Source organism: Echiichthys vipera, assembly GCF_963691815.1.
Source record: "Echiichthys vipera genome assembly, chromosome: 3".
Lineage (NCBI taxonomy): Eukaryota > Metazoa > Chordata > Actinopteri > Perciformes > Trachinidae > Echiichthys > Echiichthys vipera.
In genome coordinates this window covers 20,028,428-20,048,193 of record NC_139828.1, presented here as the reverse complement: position 1 = coordinate 20,048,193, position 19,766 = coordinate 20,028,428, and the positions used below count along the sequence as shown (strand labels likewise).

The 19,766-nt window shown below is 38.5% G+C and overlaps 1 protein-coding gene across 1 annotated transcript in view; it reads right to left on the bottom strand.

The window, feature by feature from the left end:
• Positions 1-19,766, bottom strand: part of homer3b (homer scaffold protein 3b) — a 50,235-nt gene that overhangs the window by 3,073 nt on the left and 27,396 nt on the right. Inside the window, exons 6-9 of the mRNA XM_083940426.1 lie at positions 12,934-13,070; positions 10,634-10,790; positions 2,959-3,069; positions 1,896-1,976 (exon numbers count right to left, since the gene is read on the bottom strand). Of these exons, the coding sequence (XP_083796552.1) occupies positions 1,896-1,976; positions 2,959-3,069; positions 10,634-10,790; positions 12,934-13,070 (486 nt within the window). The remainder of the gene's footprint in view (positions 1-1,895; positions 1,977-2,958; positions 3,070-10,633; positions 10,791-12,933; positions 13,071-19,766) is intronic.

The following is a 19,766-nucleotide window of genomic DNA, read 5'->3' as shown; positions in this document are numbered from 1 at the left end:
CTGTATTGTGTTACTTTACTATTCTACGTGCCTCTGCAAATTGCCGCCCGGGGTGAAATGAAGTGTTTTGAATCAAACTGCCAGACCAATTCAGCTTTACTTGAATGCCTGTAAATTCTTCACTCCTTGTATGGCTACAAGTATGGCTACTGCAATCAAGTGTTTATACCACATATCTAAATGTGCAATTCTGTGCTTGATGAGGTTATTCTGTTAGCCAAATGCCCCAATGAATAGATTATGGGAGGAACACAAGGACAGCAAAGGTCAAATATGAATATATATAATTCACAACTGACACCCCTAGTAAAAATGATAGAGGACCTAATTAAGGCTATGCAATATGCATCAGGTAACCTCCTGCATTAGTGTGGGGACTCAATACTTTTGTTTTTCTCCTTGAAGTCCTCAGTTCTCCTGTACTGATTCTCTGCTGCAGGTCTCGAATGTGCTGTCTCTCTTATAGTTACAGTATCAGTACTTTTTCCATTAGTTGGCTGTTTGTTGTTGTTCTCTGTTTTTGTTTGGAGAACAACAACAAACAGTCAGCGTTCTACAAGACTTTGGTGTTTCTTACTAAGAAAGCTTTGAGTCTAGCATCTAGACATCACACCAACTGAGACCACAACATGAGGTGAAAATATAGAAACAGAAATGTAATACAGTGAAGTCAACAAAATCAGATACATTAATAACTTCGAAACACACTATGAACAATTCTGCTATGAATATCTTCAAAGTAAAAATCCCCAAAACAGGTTACAATGACAACATAGGTGAGGAGAACCAATCTGAGCAGCAGAACCACCAACCAGTCACATCTATCATGATTTAGAAGAGTTAAAATCCTGCTTAAAGTCTGTCTTTAAAGTTAGAACGCCCTCACTCACTGAAACACAACAGTTATGAAGTAATCACTTTCCAGTTTTGATAGTTTATTTTATACAGATCAATACAGACTGCAATTTTACAGCAGACGTAATTGTATTGTTTTGTATTGAATTTCTGTATTACTGAATGATCTGAGTCAGAAATTCTCCAATTTTTGGGGCCTATTCACTGTCAGAAGACGGGGTTGGGGGTTGGGGGGGCGCAACTTGTTATTGTTATTTGTTGTGTGTTCTTATTTCTCTTGTTAAATGTTGTTTAATTAAAAAATATTGTAATGTAAAACTCTTGTATTTACAGTATGAGCTCAAAGTGTCCAGTATATTGACGTGCATATGAATGCAGAATCCGTAGGCAACGGGACAAGATCTGGGTAGCAGAAGTGGTCTGGCTCTGTTTGGAGTCGGAGTAGTATTGACCAATGTCGTTTGAGCAGGCTTTGGTTGCATGCAGATGAACTTGTGCTAAAAGAGGCAAATGCAATCTTGGAACCCATCAACATTTCTCATTTTTAAAGACCTGTCGTCTCTCAACTCCAACTCTATTTTTATGTCTAGGGTTGCTAATTGGACCCGGTGGCTAAACTACGCATCCTACTGTGGCGGAGGAACATACTCTACATACTCTGCCTCTGATTGGCTTGTACTGCCTTCCGCGGTTGGTTATGTTTAGGCATGAGGGGTTAGAATGGGTAAGATTAGGGTAACAATATCAGGGTAAGCCAATCAGAGGCAGAGTAGGGTGGGTCAGGCCACAGTTGGAATTTTGGAAATATTGTAAATCAGTGCACAGAATAGGAAGTCTCGGCCAGTGCCCCCGGAGGCTTAATCATCTTCAGACCGATAGCAGAGAGTGATTGACCTATTACTTAAACTAAATTATGTTCTTTGAGCATTAAGCCTGTTTGAGGTACAGTAAGTGTCATTTCCCAGGAAAGCAAAGATGACGATGATGATGATACAGAAGAGAGAAACAACAACAACACGCTAAGCCTGTCGTCATCTTACCTGGAGTCTCTGCATGGCCTCCTCTCTCTCCTTCTCAAGCTCACCCACATCTGTTTTCTTGCTCTGTAGATTGTGGATTTCCTGAAAACACAATGATTTCAAACTGTCACAACACCGCCTTCCCACACATCCACCATTTATCAGAACATGAAACATTCATCTTATGTTTCGCACCGATACACTTCATGTGGCTCTCCAAGAGTCATTGAACGAGGCTGGTGATAAGATTAGGGACTCCTTGATGTCTCCAGGGAGGAGATTCAAACACACCACTGTGATCTTGCACAAATCCTGTCGCTTAAACTAAAACTTGTTTATATTACGTGACAGACATGGTTATGTTAATCAGGCTGAAGGACAGCAGAGAGCTGCTTTTCAGGAATTTTTCACTTAAATGTTCGTTTTATTTATCCAGAGAAAATGGGTTTTGGCTGAGTGTGCCCAGAATGCATTTGATGGATATTGACTTGGCTCAAACAGAGACAAATATTCACAAGGTGATACTTTCGCATCAGAGCTGATTTTTAACTTTACATGTAGGTGGCAGCTCTGCATTATGTCCCAGGCCTGTGTGGCTGTGGTATTTTATCAAAGCCCCCTTTGTCTGACCAAGAAAAATTGCAGTGCCTAAAAAGATAAATCAAGGACTTAGTAGAAATAGACACTGGAAGGGCATAAGTAAAATCCCCCAAGCACATTCTCTTCTCAACATTTTGTTTTGTAATCATCTTTCGGTTGAGACAAAAACAAGATCAGTGAACCAGAAAGAAACGTATTAAAAGCCTTAAATATGATTTAGAAAATAAATACTCAAACTGGCACTTGTTCTTTCTCAGCTCTCCTGGCTTAATACGTTTACTAAATAACAATTTCACTGAATCTCTGCAGTGTTTTAACAACATTGACTAACATTGACTATTTTCACAAACTGAAAACAAACATATCCAGTAGATAACTGCCAGTGCTTTATGTGTGCTGGTGTATGTATGTATAAGCTGGCTTTCCACACTGAGGTTCCCTTTAGGATTTGGACAGTGTGCAGTGCAGTGATCTGGGGTCATGCCTGATCTTTGGCGCTCAACAGCGCTTCCAGCTCCTCCAGTGACTGACTCAGCTCCTCTCTCGCAGTCTGACCAGCAGCAGGATGCCCCAGCTGGGCCTCGAGCTCTGCCACCTGGAACACACACACACACACACACACACATTCACACAATATATACTTAATATTACAACACATTTCTCAGTGTAGTTACGGACATTTAACATTACAACAGTTTACAGCCATGCTCGTTGCTCTGCGAAGCTGTACCTCCATCTGTCCTATCGTTATTGAAACAGCGCTCTCGAAACCACAAATGATGTTGTGCTGCAAGAGAAAAGATCAGTTGATCGCCAAAACCAGGGGGATTCATTCTCTAGGAGCCATGAACAAATTTTTACAAAAATTTCAGTCTGGACCAACGAGGTGGATCAACTGACACATCCATCCCTAGAGTCACACCACTAGCATGGTTAAAAAAGAGCCCAGAGGGGCAGAAAGGAAGGGAAGGCATGTTCAAACAGGTTTGTTCCGAGGGATCTTTTGAATGTTGAACAGGTGGGGGCCTCTTGAAGAAATCCAGAGAGAGGGAGCAGCACATGAAAAAAGGCCCTGTCTTCCCAGGCTCAGCATCACTGGACCCGAGCTAGCTAACTGGAGCTACGTTAATGAGAGCCTTTAAGCTGGTAAAGACATTTACATTATTCAGAATTTGGCTGGGAGCCACCCAAAGTCAGGGAGGACTGGAGGGATATGGTCTATGAAGCAAGTGAACAAGCAACACTAGACAAAACATAGTATAAATTTTATCAACCAATACATTTAAATGTTAAAACATAATTGTATTTCTGCAGCATTTCACAGATGTTAAACTGATCCTGAGCCTGCAAAAATCACTTCAGGAAGTCTCTGTCTAATTTATCCCCAAAGCAATTTCAGTCAAAAGCAACTGGACTTGGTTATCATCAGTTCATGTACACATCTGACCAGGCTGGGACTGATGAAGCCTCTTGGATGAGAGGGGAAACGTCTTCCTAGACAAATATCCAAGTCCAGTTGCTTTTGACTGAATTTGCTTCGGGGATAACCTGGACAAATGAGAATATTCACAGGCTCCGTCCTTTTATTATCTATTCTAATCCTTTTAGAGCTGATCAGTCCAGATTTCATGGGAATATATAATCAGGCCTTTCCATAATTTGCTATTGGAAAGACACGAGAAACATGAATATGCTTGGAAAAAGAATAAACAGACATCCATTTTAATGAGAAGAACGATGTACTGGGATCTCGGCTGCCAATAATAAGCTTTCAGAAATGTTGCATAAACAAACGTATGAGGTTGTTTTATAAATCCAGACATGAGCAAAAACCAGCTAAATTAGCATTAAAATGTTTTTTTTACATAATGGCAGCAGTGTACAAATAATGTAATATGGTCACATACAAATAGTTGGATGAATACTACTGATGGAAATGAGAAAAACAGACAGAGGGTCATCGCCTACACACACACGATGATTCATTCCCTTTCACAACTCACTTGCACGCGCACACACGCACACACGCACACACGCACACACACACGCACACACGCACACACGCACACACACACACACACACACACACACACACACACACACACACACACACACACACACACACACACACACACACACACACACACACACACACACACACACACACACACACACACACACACACACACACACACACACACACACACACACACACACACACACACACACACGATGTGACCTTGTGAAAAATAATGATTCCCAATCTGACCCACTTCCTTATGTTTAACATACTAATGTAAAAGTTAAAGACGGTGAGTGACAGTTTGACTAAACAAGGACAAACTGTTCAGCCTTTGAAGTCTGAACATGATGTTATTTAAACACAGTCTGTAATTTTCTGCCACTAGGGGTCTCTTAATCAAAATAATAAAAGAGACGACATTCAGTTAGGGTTCCTTCAGTGTTCATCATTAAGGAGGTTGAACACTGAAGGAATTACTAGCATAGGTCTCCTCTCCAAAACAAACGGACCAGGTGATAATGACAGGTAAAAACACTGAAAAAAGTCGTTTCATATTAAAAATCCGCATTTCTCTGATGGACAGAGGACATCTCTGAGGGGCTATGAGCCGAGCTGCCACTAATGTTTGCTCAGCTCGTTTGTCTGATTACTTAAGATCCAGGTCTGATGACTAAAATCCTTCATCCGGTTAAAATATATGTTTAGAAACTACCAAGATCTAAAATGTATATCGTAAAAATGTGGCTTAAAACTGGATAAAAATGTCAGATTTCACTGGTTTGAACATTGTTGAAACATTTGGGATAATGCATAAGTACATAACTCAACAAAATATGTAAGAGACAATCAGAGCAATGCTCAGGGGTTCAATTCCCACTGAGCCGTCACAAAAAAAAACAATATACTACAAGTGTTGCAAACTGTGAAAGTAATCCGATTGTGTTTACACAGTCTGAAGTAACATGATTTGTTGATAACAAGGTTTACACAGATTCATTTAAAAACTGCTGTTTGTTTTCTAAATCTGACATTATCTGCACAGTTTGAAAAAAAAAAAATACAATAAGATCTGAATAATGTGCCTGAGCAATGCCCCTAAAAGAATTTTCATAAATCTGTGTGCTGAAATGACTCCGGTCTAACCCGACAGTCCCTCCATTAAGATAATTAGATAAAAATGAGAGTGCTGCATTAATTTGATTAAACGGATCAAATGTGCTTGTGCATGTCAGTGTGTCCTCATTACAGTCAGCTGCTGTAGATGAAACCTGACTTCAGTCATGATCACAGGTGACGGGTGAAACCACGTTACTCATAACAACTAGAATAATCTGGTGCCAACTATTCAACTGTGAGGAGTGTAAGGATTTGAATCCCAGTACCAGTTTGTTTATAGATTCACAATTCAAGCTTCTCAAATGTGAATATTTGCTGGTTTTGTTTCATCTTCTGTGATAGTAAACCCAAAATCTGTGGGTTTGGGTTGTTGGTAGAGAGAGAATTAAAGCCATTTGAGGACGTTGCCTTGGGCTTTGGAACATTGTGACGGACATTCTGCTACTGTGTTCTGCAATTTCAGAGAAAAAAATTATGAATATTGATATTTGCCTTTGATATGAAATTCTGCTGCGTCCTTGTATTGACAATGCATGATAGATGCCAAGAAAAGGAAAATGGTGAAATTCCAAAAAAAGATGCCTTAACTGTTGACCTTTTTATTTTAATGCCAGTGATGCATCAATCATCACAATGCTTGTTGTTTCTTACATTTCAATTCCCCCTGGATATCTGTGTCAGCCTAACGCCTGATATGTAAATGTATGCAAGGGGAGAGGGTTTTCTTCTCCCTTATCAACATTTCCCTTTCCCTCCCTGTAGTATCTCCTCTGTATTTTCACAGACAATTTTAAAGCACGCCATCCAAGCCCAGCTTCAGAGAACCCGCGGTGGGCTAACGGGTCCACATGATCCCAGAAGACTCAACCATGTCAAATCAGCTCTGTATGTGACAGCCAACGTCCCCAGAGGCACCAGCTCCAGGTCTCTGGACTCCACACAAAAAAACATGGAGACAAACCTGCAAAACCTCTGATTACTGTCTAAAGTGAGCTGAATTCAGATGTAGCAAAAAAAAAACTTTGATCCACGGCAGTTACAACTGACCGTACAACTATTTTGATAATTGATTAATCAATCACTTTTCAAGCAAATCTGCACAATATTCTCAGGTTTCAGCTTCTCAAATATGAAAATTTGCTTTTGTTTGTCATTAATAGATGGTGAATTGATGGTTGATGGTAAATTTTGGTCGGACAAAACAAGCAAACTGGAGACATCATGGTATTCTTAGCGCAGTTATAAATGTCATTTTTTTTCACAGTATATTACATTTAGGGCTAATCCATTAATCTAGAAAATAATCTGCAGATGAATCAATAATGAAAATAATCTTTGGTTGCATTAAATGATTGAGGGCAATGTTGCAGATCATTGTCTTCATGACAACATTGGATTTTATTTATGATTTTTGTATCAATCTTTTGAATCACATTAATTTGTTCAATGTTTAAAATTCTGAATTAGATAATACATAACAGTTTCAGACAATTTATTATGTCCAATGTATACAGACAAGACAAAACTGACTGAAGGGTGGATGTGACAGAAAAGTAGCAATTACAAATCCATCTGCACTTCAGCACCACGGACAGCTCCATGGACGTATCCATAAACAGTTAGACTACTGATATTTTAGAACCATGGATTATATATTAGTTTAACTAAACTATTCAACAAAACTATAATTGTGCTGCTTTGATGAACTCTCTGAGCTCCCTATATTTAGAAAGTTTGTGAAAAGAGCTGGAGAGTCTACAAAATGTTTATCTATGAAATTAATTAGAATTTGATTTACATCCAAAAAACATAGTTGCCAAAAAAATAAATCCCCAAAACTCGGAAACCAAAAAGCAAACAGCTCCCACTGGAACTGTGATTTGGATGGAAATCAATTGTCTTTGCATTTCATATTTGAGCTGTTTGTTGAGAGGCTGTTGTTGTTGTTTTCATACAATATTATTCCATATAGACAAAATAGACAGGCAAAACAAGGTAACAAGGCGTCTTCAATGTGAAAAATAAACAAAACAAATCAGCAAAAACATGTCTAACTAAAAGTCAAATGAATGACTTAAAAGCATCACAGTCCATGTGTCACTTACTGAGCAGGCCGACCCAGAAAGTAAACCTTGTTCTGTGGATAAAAAAAACATGGCTGAAGCTAAGAACAGGATGATGGAGGAAAAGGCAGCCAGCCTCTCTCCTGCACCTACGATCATTTATCTTATACCTCTAACTGGAACAGAGAGAGGGGGGAAGAGGCTGGGCAGTATAGGGTGTCCTGTCCCCCCAGCCCCCTAAATAAAAATCCCATCCCTGCCCCCCTCAGCACCCCGCTGCCAAACCCTGGAGGCCTACTCTACTTCCAGCCACCTGGTTGACTTTGCTGCAATGTGTGTGTAGCGATGCGTGTGTGTGTTTGCCGGTGTAACCTTCACTCAAACATCATGGGCTAAAAATAAAAGGGTCAGTTTTCTGTCACTGGTGGTAATAGCTTCATTGCAGACCGGCTGCAGCAGCACTTTATTGTGTCACAATGAAGAAGCCTTGTTAAGCTTGACCAAAGGCATAATTTTCTCTCTCTAAATTAAAGATGAAATGTCTGCGTTTTGGCCCTGCGATTACCACGGGAGCCTGTCAACAGAAATATCCCAAAGAGGAGAGGGGACTGGATGAAAAATGCATCTCCAGTTTGGAAGGGAACAAGTACATGTGGGGATTTCAGTGTGATAGCTCTATATGTATGCATAAAATAAATCAGCATATGCAGCTGCTATACGAGTGGTAACATAGTGAGGTAATGAAATTCAGAATCAGAAAACCTTTAATGTACGGCAGACGGGGAAATTCTTTTGTCACAGCAGCAACAGAATATTACAATTAAGATGTTTCATAGACTAAAAACATACTCTGTATTTCTGATATCATCTAAATAAAGAGTTGTTATTTCTTCTCACCTTTCTTCTTTGGTTTAAATTATAACCCTGAGCATATGGTCTAAACAATTATTAATAAATGGTTATGCAAGTTAAAGTTAATTTACTTCCATCTACTGCACATCTAGTTAATAATTCCCCAAGTGATGCATACTCTAAATAACTCCTATGTTTACAGATTTTTGGTGAATTTATTCTTTATTAGGTCTACAGTATCCTAACTACATTGAGAGGAATGACTGTGCAGCAGATGTAGATGCCAAAATAAAATACTTGGATGTGACAAAATAATTTATAGAGTGACTTGTTTTGGAGAGATTTGCTGAAGGATATATTTTGCTCCTTTGGGTGTGAAGTGATTGACAGGAAGCATCACATAATGCAGCACTTGTATGAAAACACTCTACTCAGCACAGTGAAAGAAAGGGGAAGTCTATCCAGGTTCAATTGAGGTTGACGATCCCTTTGCCATTTTCGTTTTTCTTAAAAGTAATAACCTTGAGGATTTACATTTAAACAAATGTCTATTAAGTCCCCATCTATCGCCAAACAAGGTAACACGATGGAGAATGGCGCACTGATGAAAGCCCTTTTATTTGCAGTATGATTAACTGAGTGTGTAGCAACATTCCCGGGCAAAATCAAAAGTGGTGCAGAGTTAGTGACACATTTTTCATCACTCAGCAGTGGTTGGTCACAAAAGACTGACTCTTTAACTCACTTGTGTTTGAAGCACATACTCTTTATTAAAAACCCTAAAGATTCTGGATATCTACCTGGATCTCCTACCGTATCTGCAAGATCCTTAAAAAACATAATTTTAAGTTTCCATAATTGTAAAACTTTTAGATTTGCCTGTTTTGTGTACAAAAGTCTCCATGGTCTTGCTCCATCACCGCTGATTGAATTCATAAGTAAAAGGTATGAGCACCAGGGCTTGTGACAGAGGAGACTGTGAGAGCCCCCACAGGCGCACCACGTTTGGGAGGAATGTGTTGTCTGCCACACTTATTCTTCTTTTAAAGGACAATTAAAACAATGTCTCAAATCAAGTGCAACCACCAACAGGACTTAGTCAAGGGTAATGCTTTCTGAGATTCAAAGTCAGAAAAATAGTGTTTTGATTTACACCTCCAGTGTTTTGTTTTCACCCCCTGTTGAACTAAGTAAGGCGCGTATGTGACTTAAACTTCAAAACACAGTATTTTTCAGAGTTTGCTGCAGACATAGTGGCCTGCACGGCCTGCAGCAGCATCTGTGTTGCTTGTGAAGCGATGAAGTTCAACAGGGAGTGTAAAACAAAACACTGGAGGTGTAAATCCAAACATTATTTTTCGGACTTTGAATCTCATAAATCTGCAACTTTTTTCTCGTAGATTTTCTACTTTTTAATCTCGGAAATCTGCAATTTTTATCTCTTAGATTTGCCACTTAAATCTCATAAATATGAAACTTTTGTCTCGAAATATTTATAGTATTTATTTATTTTTTCATACTTGGCCCTAATAGGCCATGGTACTTACCAGACCAATTATAGAAAAACAAAAATTAGAAAATATGATAAAAAGTGAGTTTAAAAAAAGGCTTTAACAATCTGTACAACAAATTACATCCACTTAGACCTTCAAATGACAAAATTAAGAAAAAAAAAAACCTTTAATGGGCAAAAAAACAACAACTTTATACTCAAAGTACAGTCTTTTAAACTGCAGGTTACCACAGCAACAACACTGATGCTTCATGCGACTCTATCTGGTGAAATTAGCCTTACAATGGGTTAAACAGATTCCAAACTATTGAAACAAAGCCTCTTTTTTCCCTTTAGTCATGGTTTGATAATGCACTGACGCGTCCCGACATAAGAAATAATCATACTAGAAAAAAATTGTGCATTATTGTTTATATGGTTTGTTGCAGCCCAAACTGCTGGTGCAGAATTTCAAACCTCAAAAATAACAATTGAGCTGAATCATCAACACCTCAACAGTGTCATCTTTTACCAAACATTATGCACTATATTGATATTAGCTGCAGGGAAATTTTATCACAAGGTGTTCATGTGTCCACCCTCTATCCCTCACCTGGTCTCTGAGGCGATCGGTCTCCTCCTGGTATTCGGCCAGCTGTTTCTTCCACTGCTCCACGCCGCTGTTGGCTTCCTGCAGCGCTTCAACTAGTTTGGCGTTACTGTCCTGCAGGGTGAAGAGTTCGGCCTCCAGGTTGATCTCACACATGGACCTGAGGGGAAGTCACAAAAAGACAGTTCACTTAAAGCAGGAATAATTCATTTCGGTTCGGTGCTGAGCAGTTATTGGACGGTAGGTTTATCAGAGAGTTTTTTGCTAAAAACTTTTATTTGCTCATTTGATCTATTGTTAAAAAACAAAATATTGATAAGACATGATGAAGACATGATGCCGGCCAGCTGTTACTGTCAGAAAGAAGCATTTGAGAACAATTTAGAAGTTAATGAGGTAATGAAGTGAAACATTTATACCACGCTGTACCAGCTGTTTGGACAATTATTTTATTTCATTTTATTTTAAGGAGCCATAAGCTCCTGTATTTTAATGTTTCAGACAGAACCGTATTGCTCTCTGTTATAAAAAGTTTGTCTCTTTTAATCAGATTAAAGTCTAAAAAGTCTGTGATGCTTTGTAAGAAAAACTGAGGGATACAATCTTACATCGGTGAGTTATTTGTTAGTTATTTGATGCTACAAAAAGGGGGGTGAAACGTTATTGTTTGACGTCTGTCGGGCGGAAATACGGACAGAACTTCCATGATGCCCGATCCCTACAGTGAAGACTCCAAAATTACGTCATGGCGGCGCCCATATTTGGGGTATTTTGGCTTCACTTTTGTGCAGATGGAGGAAGGGGAGATGTGTCGTCCATCCTTATACACAGTCTATGGTGCCAGCTCGGCTCTCTGGATGGAAAACAGTGTGGGTAGATTGTAGAATAAATCCAGAGTGCTGTCACTGTAAAAATTAGGTTGTGTTTTCAACTTTGTTATGTTAAGGATTTCTCAAAAACCTGTGAACAGCTTCAGTGAATTTTGGTAATAAGTTGGACCATGGGTCTGAGAAAAAGTGAAAATGTTTTTCCTTTTTGTCATGAACTACTAAAACTAAAAAAAATCATTGTGAGGCAGATTAACATTTTATGAACATTTTTATTTTAAAATAAATTGTGAAGGAATGCATTCTTTAAATGTTTTGTAGTTTAATGGCTTGTAATTGTTGTGAGGTCAGGCTTTTAGCAGTTTGAGTAAATTTAATTCACTGTACAGAGCTCAACAAAGTACTCCGCGCATTTCCATCCGCTCATGTAGCAAAGCTGGAGGTTAGAGACGGGATTACAACCTTTGCAGTAAACTTTCTAAACTGTAACGGATAAAAAAGATCTAGTACTCCCACCCACTCACAACTGCAGCTTTTATTTCTAATTAATTCTTATGCTGTATGTGTTGCTGCAAGCCAAAATATTCTTTCATAAACATCAGAAGCTCTGAGCGTACACTTTTACTGCATGGTGCCCCCTTTTTTTGAGTTGTCAAACAAAGATCCTAAATAAAATATAAGTTAAGTAAGCTGTCTGACGAATGCACTCATGAAAGATTCATAGAGCATTATAGCTGTCGGATTGAATAATCATTTTTTTTTCTATCACACTCTTTATTAAAAGCAAATCCTACACTGAGCCAGAAGAACATAGTGAGGTGTAAAAACAGTCCTTGTGAAGCAGACGTTCCTCTGTCTCCTGAATCAAGCAGAGCACACTGATACAGTATACACTCACAAGTGATGTTACAGAGCTACAGATATACAGTACTTCAGAGAGGGCACAAGTTATTATTATGTGTAAAAAATTGGTTCCATTGTATCGGAGTAGATTTGCAGTTACATTTGCAAGTAACTAAACACATTCTAGTGCTACTGTACAATTTTGATAGTACTTGAGTATTTCCATTTAATGCCACTTTATACTTTAACTTCATCACACTTCAAAAAGGGAAATACATTAACTCCACTAAGTGTATTAAACAGATTACCTGTAGTTCCTTTTTACCGTACAAAACACACAATTTGCTGATAAGATGCAGTACTGTACAACTATGTACCCAGTGGTAATAGTTTAATTACGTGAATAAAGAACTAAAACAAAAACTAACAAACGCAAACTGAAGACTAAACTGAACAATGTAAGACTACATTGAGATGTAAAAGTACTGCATTTCTTTCCCATGAATGTAAAATACCAGAGGGGCTCATCATGGCTTGTCTTACAGTTATTAAAGCCATTAAGCTTTCTTTTCTCCAGAGAATAAGCTTGGTGCGCACAGAGGCATGAGGTATTAAATAAAACATTGTCATTACCCTTCAGACAACATCTTTTTGACCCTCTCCTTCTCGACCGTCAGCTCTACTTCGGCGCTCTTGCTGCGAAACAGCTTTTCCTCGCCGGGCCCGTTGACTGTGAGCAGCGGAGGAGAATGACGCTCCTCCGATAGCTCCTGGATGACAAAATAAAAACAGCACATGAGCTCTTTTGTAGAGTCCAGGTGAAATCTGTTACAGCTCGGTTAATACGCCGTTAGTTTCATTCTGTACCGGCACTTACCCTGCTACTAGAAAACCAATGGAGAAGAAAAGGTTAGATAGCTCCCTTTGACTGTCTGAGTGTTAAAAACTAGAGAAAATATGGAGGTTTCTTGGGAGTTGTTTGGGATTACAATGTAAATCCTAATCAGCTACAATGGAGCTTTCTTATGAGGACCACAGCACTTGATAGAGTACAGCTACATTTTGTCTTCACTTCATTATTTTATTTAGAGAAGTTATTCCAAATGACATTAAATGTTCCAGTATGCCACCATACCCACAAACAAAGAATACTGATTGTTGATACAAGATTAAGCACAATTAATCTGATTTTGGCTCAGCGGTTCAGCTGATGGGCACATAATTGTGGCCATATCCAGACCTGTCATCAGAACAAAATGGACAAGACAAAGCAGCGGGACAGCTCAACATGTCAGTGCTTGATACGTCCCATCTGGGCTTCATGCAAGGTGAGCAGCCATGTGTGGAGCTCAGCTGCCTTCTCTTCATACTGTGTACCCTCAGGCTGCGGTCAAATAGTCAATAAATAAATAAAAAATACATCCTATGTCTTTTGCTAAACACTTTTCCTTGACCGCAATGGAAAACATCATGAAGTCAAGGAAAGATGTGAAGGAAGGACTTTGAAAAAGACAACCGAAGTGCTCAGAGAATCCCACTGCACTAACACTATAGGCAACGTAATGCCACGGCAGATGTTACTGTTTACGTGGTGAAGCTACATGTTCCAAAGATTGACTAAAATATTAGATGCTTCGCCACATGCGTTCTTACCTTATTGTTTCATAAAGGCTATATAAATGTGGACAACCCAGTGAAAAATATTACATTCAAATTACCAAAGTTGGAATTAAAATTTAAAAAAAAAAGGAATATGGGCTACCAGGTCACAAACGTGAAACAAAATTATCAACTTTGAAAAAGGTTACTTAGCCTAATGTCCACATATGTATCCCCATGAATTGGGATGATTAGGGCTGCACAATAAATCGCTTTTCTTAATCGTCATCGCAATATCATAAACAAATTTCAGAGATTAAAAAAACAGTAGAAATCTGTACTTACATAATATAATAACTATTTTCTTTGTTTTAATGGTTCATTTTGTGTTTAATAAAATAATGTTGGAAATGATTTCCTTTCAGTTTTCTTAATTCAAGGAGCTTTTGTTGTTGTATTGTAGAAGAGCGTAGGCATGGGCAGAACTGAGTGCTCTTTAATATTTGTATATCGGAAGGAATATAGTTAGTGCAACATTCAACAACATTATCGCATAACACATATTTTCCTCATAGTGTGCAGCCCTAATCCCAATTAGTATGATTGTGTGAAAATATTATTAATTATAATAATATTATTTTATTATGCGAGATGGGCACATGTTTGTTTTCGTGAACAGACAAATTGAGCATCGCTTTAAAGAGTTAATTAAGGAAGACTCATGTACAGTTCCTCGAGTTCATCTGGTGTTTGTGTGGGAAAAGCTATATATTCACATGGTAATCCTGCTGTAATGTTGTATTATATTACAATACATTATCATATTGTTGTCTGTTGAGATATTGCATATACTGCACATCTGGCAATAAGCTCCCTAGCAGTGCAGGTTCCACTTGGTAAATACTAGAGGAATTAAAGGTTTATTTTGGCACCTGTCTTAATTACATCTTAGCCATAAAAGGCAATCCTATAATAATAAAGATCGTCCTCAAAGATAATCTCCAGACAATCTCACCTACAGGGCAATTCAGTAGCTGTTCTGCAGCTTCCATTCATATCACACAATCCTTTTCAGCAGATGTTCATTTCTGTCTGAGTACGTTAATTTATCTTAAAACAATCTTGTTTTGGTTAATTCACATTTTAGGAGATAAAGACTCATTTTCATTCATGCCTTTTTGTATTTTTTGTCAAATTGTGCTTTTTATGGAATCTTTACCACGTCAGATACTATTGTTTTAGTTTCTCTCCTAAAGCAAATTCTAACAAAGGATGATTATTTAATAATGATAATCATAATAATAATAATAATAATAATAATGAGGAGGAGGAAATGCATGTTTTTGCTGTGAACTAAATAACTGATTAGTGACCCATCCATGACTGTTTTTACTGTTTGTTTAGATGCCACTAACTAATTAGAACGTTCATATTACCCCTAATACTAACACAATCTCATGCAGTTGTGCAGTAGCAGTTTAATGGCTTGTAATTGTTGATAGGTCAGGCTTTTAGCAGTTTGAGTAAATTTAATTCACTGTACAGAGCTGAACAACGTGCTCTGGGCAAAGCTACTCATGTAGCAAAGCTGGAGGTTAGAGACGGGATTACAACCTTTGTAGTAAACTTTCTAAACTGTAACGGATAAAACTGCAATTCTAGTACTCCCACACACTCACATCTGTAGGTTTCTCTTTTTTAAAAAGAATACTCTGTTATGTGTGTTATTATTTTAGATTGTTGTCTTTATGATTATGCGGTATGTGTTGCTGCAATCCAAATTATTACTTCATAAACATCAGGCGCTCTGAGCAAACTTATTGACTGCATGATGTCCCTCTTTTTTGCAGTGTGGTGAAGTTAAGGTTAAGCCTCCAAACAAGACAGTTGGTGTCTCACAGTAACATATTACATATCAGTGGTATCACACCAGTGACCTTCAGTTTGAACGCTGAATGGATCTGCAGCAGTGATTAAACAAGAAGGTGCAACTCAGTCCTTTTTTTGCAGCCAAATAAATGTGGTCGCTGGGAGATTTGTTAGGCAAGTAAACCACTACATCTGCAACATGAAAGACAGCAACCTTTACTTTCTTTTTTCTTTCCCTCATTAGGGGGATCATACAGTATACAATACTTGCAATAGGTTAGATAAACTGAATGTTGATACAGTACAAGAGAAGCCATTTATCTTCATCTCATGTCAAAAAGACACTTTGAATATGACATTACAGCACACAGATGGCACGTCTCCAGTCTGGCACAGTCATGTCTAACCAATCTGCTTTCATATTTTCCTTGCCTTCTGCCCAGAAATGGGTTCAAGCTTCCTTTCACACATTTTGTGAACAATTTTCCTCAGTCTGAGTCTGTGGGCTGAAAGCCCTTTTTTAAAAGCGCACAGATAAATTAGCTTGGGCACATTTCTTTATCTCCCCGTCACCTTCTTTCTTCTTCTTTCTGTGTGGTAACCTAAACATGAACTTGCCAACGACCAAGTGCACAAACTGTAGAAAAGGCTTATATTATTAATTTGAGCGAGCCTGAGTGTACACCCCTGAGGACGATGGTGTATTATCTATAGCTGAGCAGCACTTTGTCTGACCTAATGGATGAATATGGAAATGAAACACACACAGTCGACTCATGTGGATGAGCACTGTGTCCAAAGAAAGAAACCAGAGAACAAGAAAAATCAAAGCTAAGACAACTCCAGTCCGGCCCCAAAGCCAACGGATCGGCTGTGCGTATCTCTGAATAATTCATACTGTGGATCATGTTTAAGTCATAAATGGGATTACAAATTTACAGCAGCTTTTTTCCGTTTGTTGTCCGCCAACAGGCTGAGTGGAAACAAGTCAGAGACACCAGAGCACAGGGCTGCGACCAACCACTAATTAGGCAGAGTTCAAAGGCTTTTTCACTTTTTAAGGATAATTCTGTGTGTTGCATGTTCTCAGGGGATATTCGATGCTACCACTGAAGTCTGCACTCTTAAGCTTCTCAATTTTTATGAAGTTAATTCAGATATATTTAGCTGCATGTTGCCATATTCTGTACATCTTCGACAGAACATGAAGATTAAATTAAATTTTGTGTTCTAGCTGCCGTCATTTACAAAGCTTTTACTCTTTTGCAGCAAACACCAGCTGTGCTTTGAACCTAAAATTGCTCTGAAGTCAACTTTGATCAGACTCCAGATGAATTATTGAGCATGATAGTCTTTGCAACACTGACACGCTCGACTTCGAACACCGCAGTCCCCCAGACAAAAGAAGATGGCTGTCTTTGTCTTGGTCTTTGTTGGTGCGGTGGAATGTGTGTTTTTACGCACCTGGGAGAGCTGAGAGATGAAGATGTCCCATGATGCATCAGGGAAAGGGAGAGGGAAGGAGCCAATGAGGAGAAATAGAAAAAGTAGTTACTAGATAATCAAAACCATGCCATTATTTTGACTTTACAATGATTGTTTTTTAAAGCTGATGTTTCTGGTTTGTTTGGATAGAAATCAGAAGAAGAGGATCATCAGCAGGGGCAGTGTTTGATAAAGTTTGTCTTCTTTGTTCAAATTTCAGTTGCAAACAAAGAAAAAGAGGTCACACTGGCCACATTTGTATAAATGACGTGATCTCTCTGTTAAGTGAGCAGTGAGAGCTTAGCAACATCAATAGAGACAGGATAAAGCTACAGATTGAAATGTATGTACTATTCTGTACCGAATATCATCTTTCACATTAAAAGATTCCATTTAGGTCCACATATTTTATGATGTCATCACCCTAAAAAATAAGAATACCCCTAAAAACTTTGACTTAAACGTTTAATCTGATTAAATGGGGCTTATAGTAACATTATGCTACAACAGACACAATGCTCTGGAGTTATTGTTTGGATCACATGAGTCTGAGACAATCCTACGCGGCATTTTCTGGAATACAATTCTACAAATAGTATAATACTAATTGTGAAGAGAAATCTGTATCTGCAACTGTGCAGAAATATCATTAACACAGAATATGCAATAAAAAAACGAGCTGTGCAGTATTCAATGTTAAGAATGAAGCTTTGAAACTTCCATTCGGTACATCCCTAATGAAAAGACCCATGAAATCATCCACTTGCACATTATCTGCCCAATAAATATGAACATGTAGATGTGCGTGTTGCATTTTAACAACCTCAAAAGCAGCAACTTGAAAACTTTTCGGGGTCCTGAGAGGAAGCTTGCTTTGTAATCAATGGAAATCCCAGATACTTTAAATATTCAACGGCTTTCTTGAGAGCTTTCATCAGGACGTCTCTGCCCCACTATTCGTCTTAAGTACATCTACACCGTTTACTTATTTATCGGAGCATCAGTCCAAGCTCCTGTTTCTACACCCTCTGTTTCACTGAGACCACACACCTGATTTATTTATTTATGCGTCCATGCATCAGAGGGGCATGCTTGGGCTTCCCTTGAAGCAAACAACTAACACACTTCTTTTTTTCTGGTTTTAATGCCAAGCCTATAGTTTAAAATATTGATGACTGGCATTTCTGTTTGCTTCTCTGCCTCTGCATAGATACCAAGAATGGGAGGAGAAAAAAAAATGGGAGGAAAAAGCTCCAATCAGCAGGCGCAAACAAATGACAGCTGTTACCTGTCAGAGGAGGGAAACAGCGTCTGCGTCCTGCTGTGTTTACACAGATGTTCAGATGATTCATGGGCACAGATGTAATTTCTTCTTCTACGCTGCTTTTGACATTTACCTTTGGCTCAGTGGCTCCCAACCTTTGTTTTGTCTGACAGACACAACTCTGCAAGATGACCTCATTAGCAACACGTCATGTTCCAAATAGGATTATTTCCACTACTTTTTAACTAGATGTTATCGACTCGGTCGGTTTGTTATGTGGATATTGTAAAATCCATTAGTACATAAAAATACATAAATATTAGTAATAATCTAGAAGATTTTTTTTTCTTTTACGTCACCATCTACTGCTGAATGAGGTAACACAAAGGTTACATATGGTGCACCGATGAAAATATTGCAATATTTATATATTGACGTTATTATGAACCAGGTGTCTGTGGCAACACTCCCAGGAAAAAATTATACATCAAGTTGCTGATAATGCAGGCCAAACATTTCACGTTTGTTTTGCTGTATTCTGAGACCTGTAGTATTGAAGCACATTTGTAGTTAACACCAGTAAATATAGTCGCAAAATCCAGGACTGACATTAAGGGTTGCCACTTTAAGTAGAGAAACAGGATAGTTTGCATGTGTACACTTAGACTGGAAGAGGTCGTAAATTTAAACCTTTAACATATTCAAGCAATTTATTCTGACTTCTCTGTTCACTAGTTTTCAGACACTGGTGTTAAAGGAAAAGTATGACATTTCAAGAAATACACCTATTTTCTCTCTAGATGGGCATTTATCCAGTTAGCTAAGCTAACCCTACGTAAACCAGTCATATATAATGCACAGCTATGAAAGTGGTATTTATCTTCTTATCCAACTCTGCAGTAAAGTGAATAAGCGTATTTCTCAAAATATCTTACAACGGACTCAGGTTGGTTGGAGGTGTGTCGTCATTAGTCTGTCCACAATAGCTGGGAGTGTATTGGTTATTGGGACAATAAAGATGATAAGGACCAACTTGACAACAATTTGGAATCTTATACGCCAATGTCACTCCTATCTTTGGATGCCATGAAGGCGTTCGACAGATTGGAATGGCCCTTTCTATGGTCTGTGCTGGAGGTGATGGGCTTTGGCCGATCTTTCATTGGGATGATTAAAGTTATGTACTCTAATCCATCGGCACGCGTCTTAACCGGGCGTACATTTTCTTCTCTGTTTCCTGTCTCTAGAT